General features: G+C 42.0%; 1 protein-coding gene across 1 annotated transcript; it reads left to right on the forward strand.

The window, feature by feature from the left end:
• Nucleotides 1–495: 495 nt before the first annotated feature.
• Nucleotides 496–11,508, forward strand: bmerb1 (bMERB domain containing 1; the record flags this gene model as incomplete). The annotated part of the gene is made up of 6 exons (XM_079159866.1): nucleotides 496–583; nucleotides 4,525–4,645; nucleotides 7,453–7,526; nucleotides 10,122–10,236; nucleotides 11,207–11,289; nucleotides 11,390–11,508. 6 exons carry the CDS (start codon nucleotides 496–498, stop codon nucleotides 11,506–11,508), a joined length of 600 nt encoding a protein of 199 aa, XP_079015992.1.
• Between the last annotated feature and the right edge of the window lie 622 nt (nucleotides 11,509–12,130).

Raw genomic sequence — 12,130 nt, forward strand, 5'->3', positions numbered from 1 at the left:
GCAACCAGACCCCCTTATGAAGAAACAGCTGTCACTTATCCTTTGGCAGTTATTTCAGCCTGCCAAAAAACAACAAGTAGCCTACACTTAGGAAACAAAAGAGCTATATTGCCCACTGCTATAGCTTTAAAAATACGTTTTTATTAGTAACAAATAAAATATAACCAGGCAGAAACTAATTCTTGGGCAGGCTGATGATAAAAACTCCAGAGCAACGGTGTGCCTATTGTTTTATTTTTAACATTATCTCGGTGCTAGTGGGTGTCTCCCAAGTCTTCTCCCATCTCTGCCCGCACTGCGCATGCTCCCTGCATCCTTTTCTCCATCCATACGTCGAGGGACTTGAAAGCTTGAATAAAGATGCTCAACGTCTCGGGTCGCTGGAGCCTTGTCACCGGGTGAAACTGAGTTATCTGGAAGGACGCACACAGCAGAACCGTGTCGATTTAACTGAAAGAGTCGTTGTATATTTCACCGCGCGGGCACTCCACCGACATGGAACTGAAGAAATCTTTTTCGGACACCGAGCGCGCGCTAAAAAGCTACGGCGCCGTGTCGGAAACGGCATGGACAACGGACAAAGGTGAGCGTCATGTATTAGAATACGATGTTGTTTTACCGTCCGGTGGTCAGGAATAGCACGTTAACGTCTCCGTGTTTTTCAGCATATGTTCCACTCTGCAGTCAGCGCTGAAATGGTTAACAGCCCTACATGACTCACAAAGGTTTGGGATGTAGGCTATCAATAGCGCTGCCGCTGTTAGTGCTGAGTGGCCTATTAATTCCCCTACACGCACACTGTGGGGTTCACGCTGTTTGTGAATGAATTTGGGCCAAGGAGGAGTAAACCACAAACACAGCAAAGCCCAGCGCATTTAGAAACTTGTGTTCATTTGATTGAGCCTGGGCTGATGAAAAATGAAGCAGTCGATACTGGTCCTCTGATCATTTTAGGTTATAGCATATACTCTGGATTTCACATTTAGAAGAATATTTGAGTTTGTGGCAAAATTTAATATTTTTTTTCGGCACAATAATAACAGTTTCTATTGACACAATACAACACAGCAGCCTCAACGACTATCAAGCTGAGCAAATGCCTCTCGAACATAATTCCAGCTACGAATTAACATTGGAAGCAGAAGAGCTACTGAACTGGATATTTCTATTATTTCATCATGTATCTATTTCATTTGTTAGATATAGAAATGCAATTACTTCACTGTTACAATGTGTCAGATGTTTTTACATTACAAGTTTGCTTTTTAAACCCACACCCCAAAGCCTAAAGATATTCAATTATATCGTCACTTTGAAGAAGCTGGAATCACAGCATGCTTTGCTTGATGCATGACAATTATTAGCAATGAGTATTTTGTAGATTGACTTGTTTAGTCAGCTCTAAACTATACCACAAACTACTGCCTCAAAAGTGACCGTAAAGCTGAAGAAGCACAGTTTCAACAAAAATAAATGTTACAAGTGGCAGAGCTGTTGTTTTCGAGGTTTCTATTAATTTGTCCCGTGTGATGACGGGCGATGAATGACGCACTTAAGATGTGTCCTGGTTGGTTCCTCTGGCGATAACTCATCACAGGAGAGCAGGGTGGAAAGAAACTCCAGATTAAGTCAGAGAAGAAGAAAAAAAATGGAGTGGATATTTTTAAACACAAAATCAGCTATTGATCTCTCTCTCTCTCTCTCTCTCTCACTGTCTGTGTGTGTGTGTGTGTGTGTCTATCACAAACACAAACACACACAATAGACACACACACACACACACACACACACACACACACACACACACACACACACAGCCCCCCAGGTTTATGTCCTCTCTTAAATACTGCCTGTATTTCTATTTTTTCGAGGGGGTGTGGGGTCCAGAGGCAGCACCCCAGCAGCAGCAGCAGTGTGTATCTTGTGACTGCAGATTCTGACATGTCCCTGTTGTCGAGTCCCATGTGGCCGCTGCACCGCACCGATCCTTTGCTCTCCAGGCTGTTTATTCCTCATTAAATCATAATCCTCATGTACATTGATGATCCAAATTGTTTTAATGAATCAGGGCTATTCAAGCTGATTAATTAACTGAGTGTGTGAGGAGACTGGTTCATATTTGCAGCTGATGACTTGTACTCGGTGGACAAGCATGCTTTTAATTAGGAAGTACGGAAGCAGTTGGTTCCTTGTAATGTCTTAAATGCTGAGTATGTGTGAGCGGCTTGCTCAGATGAGGTGGAGCTGTTAAGACATTATTGAGCTGGCACTTTGCCACCAGTCAGGGCTTAATGCAGCTTGGTCTTATTGATGGTAAGCACGTGGCCGGAGTGTGAAAAGAAAAACAAGACACAAAGATAAAAGGGAAATAAAGAACTAAACACGTTAGCTCCTGCTGTGTTTTGCATTGTGCTGCAATTCAATGGTATAAAGTTAGATTTTTGGGCGTCAGCGTCTTTTGTCAGCAGACACGTCGGGTGATGATTCAACATCAGCGAGGCACAAACAATCCGGGCCCTCCTGTGCAGACTTCTGTCTGCTGTGGTGAGTCAGCTCTGTCCTCAGCAGGCATCCATGAAAAGTACCACAAATGCAGACTTCAGTTTATGTTGCTGCAGGATGACAAGGAGCTGATCCAGGCCTCTAATGTTACAAGACACACACACAGTGGATGAATGTCATTCCTCACATGTGCTCTGGATTACAGAGTAGTTGTGTTATAGGAAGGGATCGCAGGAGGATTAATATCCATATGAACAAGTGTGTGTCCATATGGATATTAATAATAATATAAGCAAAAACAATCTCTGGTTGCATCCTCTCAAATGTGTGTTTATAAACTGAATACCTTTAGGTTTTGGACAGTTGATTGGATGAAACAAGACATTTGAAGGCATCACCTTGGGCATTTTTCACTCAATATCAATTGATATCAATCAATAATGTCTTTTTGGAGAATGTTATATTTCCATAGTGGGCAGCTTGTGAGAGACTGAAAAATAGCTCAAAATTAAGCGGGTGATGCTGAGATATCCTGACGAAGCCTCTAATATGGGTCACACCCGAATATTCCTGCAACCTACACTTCCCATAATGCATCTTGTCTTTAATGCCACCCTGAGACCCTCCCTGCCTGGTTAACGCCCATGTTTTTCAAACTCCACGTCCCCAGTTTGTAACACAGGATTTCTGTTAAAAGTTTAAAGTGTGAAAATAAAACTGAGATTTTTAGTTATTTTCTCAAGCTTGACAAAGCTCCTTCCAGAGCAACAGAATACATTATATAACTATTTCATAGGCTGAGTAGTACTCTTCATGACAAGTAAACTCATTGTCATGCGTAACATTGGTGGAGTGCTCCGTTAATGATTTGCAATGGAGATATCGATGGGAAGAAAGCTTAGTGACTTGCAACAATCACATGCTAAAGAGGAGAAAACCAGGACAACACGTCACAATCAACTCCCTCAGTTCTGCACGTAATAGATTTGTTTCTTCAAATCAAGATTCATACTGTTGCTTGCATGTTGTTTGGTGCTGACGAGGTCGGTCTGTTGCAGCATTTGCAGTGGATAGAACATTGATCAGTGCAATAAGTGATTGGTCAGTGTAGTAAGTGTTTGTTAATTGGCAGATATGGAGAGTGTGGGGTCAGCAAGAAGCCACAGCTGGTCATTGATCCGTGTCAGTATGAAGGTATGTTTTTCTCTTCCTCAACAACCTTCTGCTTTGGAAAATAATCTCAAAAAGCCTGTATTACATACTTAAAGAATGGGTTGTCTTCGACTCAAGAACTTCTTAGTCGACAAACACTCATAAGATTTTGCGGATGAATCGATTAGTTGATTTAATCAACAGAGCTGCAAAACAGAGTTTCTCTACAAATAATCATGCCAAAGGGACTGATTGGTCGACTAATTGACTACGAGGGGGCAGCGCTACTTAAATCCTACTTTTCTTCATGTCACACACATTTTCACACCACGATCAGTGATTGAAGCTTTGTGCCTGAGGCACTGATGTGATTTTAAAACGCAAATCATGGCTCACTGAATTACACTTGCTGCTTCTCTCCAAATACCATGTTCTTGGCTGACGTGAGATGACACGTCACAGGGAGACGAGGTGAGAAATGTCTTTGGCAACATGCTGACACTGTGAGAAAGTTTTGAAAGTGACAAAAAAGATGGAACTCATGGATGAATTTGTAACATGAAATCAAAGGAAAATAACATCTTGAATTAGATGCAAGCGGTGTGCCACCGCAGTAATTTGGTCATGTGCCGGGAGTTTATCTTTAAACCAGAAAATATGCTTCAAACTCTGAAGCACTGTCCGAAGTGAAGAGAAGTGCGTAACAGAAAAGTCTAAAGCAGAGCTGACCTTGTGTAGAAAAACAATCCTCACAACGATGCTAGATGTTTATTTCTCCTGTCTTTACAGACACTCCTGTTTCCCTCCTGTCTCTTTTATTCCTTCTTATTTATATGAACTCACTCCTGCCTTCCCGCCCGTCTCTCCCAGGTCATTCAGATGTGTCCATGGCAGAGAGCACCATGGCTCCAGAGGAGATCGAGGTGGAGATGGCTCGTATCCAGCGCCTGCGAGAGGTCCTGGTACGCAGAGAGTCAGAGCTGCGCTTCATGTGAGTTGCCGAACTGTCTGTGTTTTTGTAACACCAAACGTAATCGAGAGTGACAAAGACTGAGTCGACACAGTGTCATAACAACTCCTACTGCTGTCCTTGAGTGGATAATGAGGTTTTCTGTGTTGACACTCTCATGACACACTGCGAAAACATTCAAGAGTTCTTTCTTTGTGGTATAAGTTGGCTGTGAGACTGTTCGATGCTGAGAGAGGCAGCCTATTTGTCTATTGATTGTGCAGAGGGCTGGACATGCCAATAGCAGCTGATGAGTCACCATGATGAACTCATTTGGATCCTCATCAACATCAGCCTCAAGGATTATGGATCAGTGTTTGGGAAGACATGCTGTGTTTATTTCCTCTCTGTCTAAACCCTCGCTGCATTTATAATGGGAATGTTGTGTCTGCGCTTTTTGTGGAGTACTGAGTTTAGCAGCACATTTTTAAAGCTACAATCTGGGGTGTTATTGTATTGTTCAATACAAACTAGACTATAGATTGTATTCACAGTGGCAAAATATGTCAAAAACCCTTTCACAATAATAGTCTCCCCATGTATTTCCGATGTTCGTTCATGCCAACTGTGCGGATGAATAACTGAATATCCAAAAGTAAAATGCTTTACATACAGCGAGTGAGCAAATAGGACTTATAGGACCATCTCTACGGTACTTAGATATTGTAAAACTACATTAAATACAGTCCAAAATCCTAAAATATTCAGTTTACTTCAGTGTAAGACAAGTGAATAGCAGCAAATTCTCATTGAAGCTGCTGAAATCAATAAAGATTTGGCATAACCAAATCATTCAACTAACTCCTGCAGCTCAAAAGAATTAATTTTGCGTCAATGAAATGTTGTTTTTATTAATTCATATTTAATTTGCAGGATTACCAATTAGACATTTCTGCACAGTTTTGCCATCTAATTTCTAGAACTTTTTCTAGATCACAATGTATTGATATTGTGGAAAGGAGGATTTGACGCTCCTACTATATGTGATCAGTGTAGTTTAAAAGCTGTTCAACTGTGCAGTTTTGTTGTTGAGCTGAAAAGATTTTTTTGTTTTGTCGCCAGATCTCTTTGATCTAATGTGAACAAGGAGAAAACTGCATTACATTATTAGGAAGTGAATATTGCATCTTTATAAAAAAATGAATTGACTGCTGTCCTGTTCATTTTCATGTCTTGAACTGTATGAAATCGTCTCCGCACTGTGACATATCGAAGAGAACAGTGTACTTTGTGGCTCATTACACCCTTAACATCGGTGACGGATGGTTGACGTGTCGGATGAAGCTGATACACATCTTAGAAAGCTCACTCAGTGGATTATGTTGATTCACACGCCCACTGTAAAGGCTTCATTAGGCCGGCACGCTGCTTATTGCTTTCGTCTCTGTTGTTGTCAGGCTCCGTGCGACTCAAGATGAGACGTCACACACACACACACACACACACACACTAACACGCACACACCCACACACACACACTTACACGCACACACCCACAGTAGCAGATGGAGTGTCAGAGTGCAGAAGCCGCTGGAATCCACAGATAGCATTGAGAGAGTGAAACACAAGGCAGAACGAGGGAGAAAAACAGAGAGCGAGAGAGGAGGAGAAAGAAGCTAAAGGGAGGGGTCAAGGCGGGGAGAGGAAGAGGAGGGAGGTGTAAAAAGGAGCAATGGGGAAAAATGCAGAGGGAGAAGGAGGAGGCTGTAGATGAGTCATCGGCCTGATCTATCACAGACAGAATTAAATCTGTGGAAGCTGTCACTGCTCTGCAGAGAGAGAGAGAGAGAGAGAGAGAGAGAGAGAGAGAGAGAGAGGTCAGGATTTAGGAGGGAAGAGGGGAAAATGCGTAGGCCCCGAGGGTGAGACGTCAGGGCTGCAGGCGGCTCAGAGAGCAGCGTGGATTGATTAATGTTTATGTTTTCCATCTGCACACCCTCTACTGATGAGTGGCACATCGGGACCTGAGGCAGTGATGTCTTGATGACAAGCACAAGAGCGGATTTTACAGTACGGCACCAGGGATTAGTGCTGAAATGATTTGTCGGCAAATCGCTCATTCAAGCAGAATGGTTGATTAATCATTTCAGTGATTTATTAAGCAAACATGCCAAGCATTCCCTTTCAGGTTTGCAAATGGTAGGATTTGACGCCTTTCTCTGATTTGTATTAATTGTTAATTGAATATATTTGGTTTTATAGGAACCCTTTCAGTCCCCTGCTTCTATTTATCTGCCTCTCAAAGTCTTGTGGCTATCAGTTTCAAAATAGGATGTTTTGCACATTTTCTTTTTCTGAAATAAGCAGAATTATTTTAAACAAAATATGTGATGAGAAAAATTACATTTTACAACATTTAACTGAATTTTAGGTAAGGACCAGAGCTACTGATGTGTTAATTGTCCATCAAACAATTGGTTTGAGTGAATGTCTTGGAATTATAAGGTTAATAGATTACAAATAAAATATTTAGTTTTACCCATCCCTAGTTTGGATGTTTCTGTGTTATGTAAAATAAATAAAATATTAAAATATTCAAATTAATTTCTGTGTTTTTGGAACTAGAAGAACTTTTCATTTGATGAAAAAAAACATCAAATTGGTGCCCAGATCCCTCCCACAGATTTTTCAGTCTGCTTTTCTTCCAGAGTTCACTATCCAATACAACTCTGCCTAACATCATTCCAATCAGATTAATACATCCAAATTGGACGCAGCAAATAATATCTGTGTCCTGTAATCTGATGGAGGCCAGTTGATTTACTGTTTTCTTTCTCTTTCTTTTTCTAGGATGGATGACATTCAGCTCTGCAAAGACATCATGAGTTTAAAGCAGGAGCTGAGACAGATTGTTACAGTGCCAGGTACAGTACAAACACACACACACACATATATATACACCTTCAATCTTCTGAAGAAAACCAGCTGTAAGCATTTCAGGAAATAAACTCTCAGAATTGATCCTCTGTGTGCATAACTGTCTACGCTCCCTGTTTGGACTCAACCAAAAATAGAGTTTTTGGCAGAAAGTGCTTCTGTTTGCAGCTCGCCCAAGCCCCATAACGTCAGACGGCGTTATGATCTATAGGAAGAGTCGTCACGATAAACTCTGCAAGATTAATCATATGTCTCAGGCACGTGGTGGAGTTATAAGGGAGAGATAATCATGCACACACACACAAGCACACATGCATCCGCATGGTGAAGGCAATATGAGCTGATGGAGTCTTTGCAGGCATGGCGTCCAAAATGAATTTCAGTAAACAGACATTTTTACTCCCTGGATGTTTTTTTGTGTTTGTGGCGCAGAGTACAGAATCAAATATTGGTTTAACTCCACAGTCAGTTCCAGTGTTGACTGTCGGCGTCTCAAATGTGCTGAAAATAGTTCAGTGACGTTAAAAGCACCTCACATAGCAACACATAGCCCAAGCTCTGCATGCAGAGAACCAGGCAACAAGAGGAAAACACTCCTCCTCGTCCTCGTCATCATGTGTCAGTGTGTGTGAGCAGGAGGGGCTGGTGTCGTGTTCAAGGACATATGCTGTACAGCAACAAGACACATGTATGTCCATTAGCTGTTCTGGGAAGGGAACCAGTGTCCTGTCAATCACAAGGCTTCTTTTTTTTAACCACTTGCAATATTACCCTGCAATGTAGAGGACAGAATAACCGAAACGCCTGATAATGTCGTGGAGCTTGTGTTTGAATGAATGTTGTCAGAAAGACATTGTTTTACCTCTGTGGTCATTTCTGGTGTCCTGATTTGTGTTGATTTGATTCATGGCTGCAGTCAGGATTTAAAAAATACTGAGATCATGAATCCTTCCAGTGCAACTCCCTCAAACCCCCCTGCTCCAGTAACAAGAAAGACAGTTGTCAAGACAATCCCAGTTTAAAGCGATCATGTAACTTTTCCTGAACAGCGGTAACTGTGGTTATTATGGGATAATGTCAAGTAGTTAAACAGTAGCATTGGTAGAGAAAAGCGTCAGAGAAATAAAAACAGTAAACTCCCTGTGGAGTTTGTTTTGATTTAGTTTTTACCTCTAGTAGCGCTCACCTGTTGCGCTAAGTTAGCTAACAATAAATAGCATTAGCCACCATAAGCTAGGCTACTGGTCATACCAGATCAAGTAAGACTATAGAGGCAAACCCCTGAGTGTATTAAGTTGAGCAACAGTGTGTTTTATTGCTTTTAAATCAAACTTTTCATTTTTGACATTCACAGAGTCTAGCTTTGAGGTCCACTGGTGCGCTTGTTCAGGAGCTTTGGACCATATCAAACGTCCTCATCAGCAGAAAAAAACTAAATGTTTTATTGTTCAATTACATTTTCTCCAAAATGCCAGGAATAAAATTCTGTTCGAGAAATACTGAATCTTTTATTTTTTACTTTTGTTGGTCGACAAGTAGTCAAATCTAAATATATCTTATATAAATTACAGGAATGTGCCAATCAAATATGAACCATTTGTTTGTTTGTATTGTGGAATGAAAACTTCCCCCAGCTGGTAAAACCACCAAATTCCCATGAAAAATAAATTCCAGAGGACGTGACCTCACTGTCCTCAATGGTGGCTGCAGCTTTGATTGCATTATCGTGTGAAGCGTTCCTATTATCGTGTCCGCCCCCTATGCATTTGGGATTAGCACAAAACTGCACACTGTCACACAAAAAGTGCCCCTCGCTGACATTCCCATAAGCCACTGGGGCCTCATGTACGCTGTTGCTGGGGGTCTGGCAGCCCATTACTTCACTCCAGCACAATGAGAGTCACGTGACAAACAGACCCCGCTGCCTCTCTCTACGGCTCCTCTGACATTGGGATTTATACAATGTTGCCGTGCTCCCCTCAGATTGTTCTGCCCTCAGGGGGGGACACACCATGTAGCTGCACCGCTCCACTTTGTTTCCAGGCGGGAGAAAGGGCTGATGTTTGCAGTCATTTTTCAAACCCTTTTTAGCCACCCAGCCTAGATACCAGCAGTGTCAGACAACCTATCTCTGCAGCTGTCTGTGTGTGTGTGTGTGTGTGTGTGTGTGTGTGTGTGTGTGTGTGTGTGTGTGTGTGTGTGTGTGCGCACACTTTGGTCTGTTTATGTCTTTTTTCTGTGCTTTGGAGTGTGAAGGTTACGAAAGTGAGACAAAGCAAAGCGGATGTTGCATTCGTAGATCTCTGACTCTGAATACAACAACAAAACAGAGCTCTCTATCATTTGCGTAATTTAGTATTTGTTATAAATTATACATGAGAGGAGAATTATGGGTCTGTTTGTCATGTGACTCAGTGTTTAGGAGCCAGCTGGCTTTGCTGTAAGGTCAGCTGCCAGTAGCAAAATGTACGAGCCCTGCTTGATATTTCACGTGAGGATATAGAATATTACGTTTCCAGTTCAGTCCTCTAGTCGTTGCATTTATTTATGTGACTGTCATGTTTCGTCTTTGTTTCCCCCAGAGAAAGAAAAAAACAAGAAGCACAGGCAGCGGGAAGAAGAGCTGATCCTGAAGATTCATAAACTGGTGCAGACGAGGGATTTCCTGGTCGACGATGCAGAGGTGGAGAGATTGAGGTAGAGCGCTCCCACATACAGGCACAGTTAATATCCGGGAGCTGACTGACTGTTTGTTTACTCAGACAGCATTGGGTTGAACTGCATCCACCGTTTGTTTCTCCATTTGATAGACATAGAATGATTGAGAAACAGCAGGAAGGAGACTCATTAGAGTAAATGTGAGCATGACTGAAGGCGGGGGACCCGGTCACTTCATCATCACAGCACTGCCTGTTGTGTGTGTGTGTGTGTGTGTGTGTGTGTGTGTGTGTGTGTGGGAGGCTGACTGATGACCATGGCTCTGCATTGTCATTTTCTACATCCTCCTCCTCCTCCTCTACTCCCTCAGACAACCACAGAGTGTGACACAGAGATAACCTTCAGATAGACGAGACATTAAAAAATCCCAGACTGGTTCAAAGCAACTGCGAAGGTTCATTTAAAAAAAGTGGACTATCAGATGTGCTTTGGTTATGGGTTAGTTTAATTAGAGTTAGTCCCTATGATGCACTGAGTCACCGTGGAAAAGTGTGCAACATTGCGATTTGTTGTCAAATCAAAGCCGCAAGTAGCAGTACTTTGTGCTTCACTTGTATGATCATTACACTCGAGTCACAGAGCTGAGAAGAAGTGAAGGTACCAGCAAAGTTATTACAATTAATCCTGAAATGAAATAGTAAATACCATAGCACATGTTAGTGCTAGAGGAAAAGTCAGGGGATCACCAAAATAATCGGGATTCATCCCCTGGGGAACGTGGATATTTGTACTAAATTAGAGATATTTCATGGCGGACCAAAGTGGTGGATTGACCCAAGAGCTACGACGTGGCTAAAAATAATTGTTTCCTGCATGATAAAAAAAGTGTACAGATGGAACCAAATTTGAAATACATAGATTATCAGGTATATCTACTATATCAATGTTGCTTTCTACTTTTCCATATTTTCATAAATAATGTACAGCTGACTATGTGACTGCCTCTCAGGGAGCAAGAGGAGGACAAGGAGATGGCCGAGTACCTCAGACTGAAGCTGATGCCTCTGGAGAAGAAGCTCAAATCCTCACAAAGTGAGTCACCGGTGTTTGAAAAACAGAGGGGCACGAGTGTTGTTCGCTTTCACTTCCAGGGTGTGATCATCGCTTATTTTTCTCTTTCTTTCATGTCAAGATCCTCCAAAGCCTAAGAGACAAATCCCAGAGCCACCTCCCAACAAGCCATCCATCACCAAGTCCGGAGTGGCCATCATTAAGGATTGCTGTGGAGCCACCCAGTGTGCCGTCATGTAACTGACACAGTTCTCTTTGTGACCTGTGTCAGAAACCACACACACACACTCGCATCACATCACATGCCATACATCGCTTCCTGTGGCTCAGTGAACCTCGGTTAACTGCATTTTCCCCTCGAAACTGCTCAGGAATCAGGTGTGTAATTGAATCGCGGAGCTCAAGAGCTTCAGCTCAAGAGTTTGGGAGCTGATCCCTAGTCAGTGCTCGAGGGAAACTTTACAATGTGGCGCTTCTGTGAGTGAAGACACTTGCCCACAGTGTACATGAAGTAAAGGGAACTGTAAATGAACATTCAATAAAAATGTGTCTTAAATTAGAATCAGATTGGGTCATCATGTAATATTCCTTTAAAATAATAAGGTCTATGATCATGTGATCAATATTAACAGCAGAAGCATTTACAGAACTACAAGCACAATGTCCACAAAGTGAAGTTATAAATGCTGGGGTTCTCTGTCTGACAGGAAAATATATATATCGTCAAGTCACGTTTGACAACGGGTATTTATTCTTCCATTTCATCTCTTTAACATCGACCAGTGAACTTCTTTCACTTTCAGGAGACTACAACTAATGTTCTATCACGTCACTCAGACAAACAATATGGTTACCAATTAAA

This window comes from Pholis gunnellus, assembly GCF_910591455.1.
Source record: "Pholis gunnellus genome assembly, chromosome: 5".
NCBI lineage: Eukaryota > Metazoa > Chordata > Actinopteri > Perciformes > Pholidae > Pholis > Pholis gunnellus.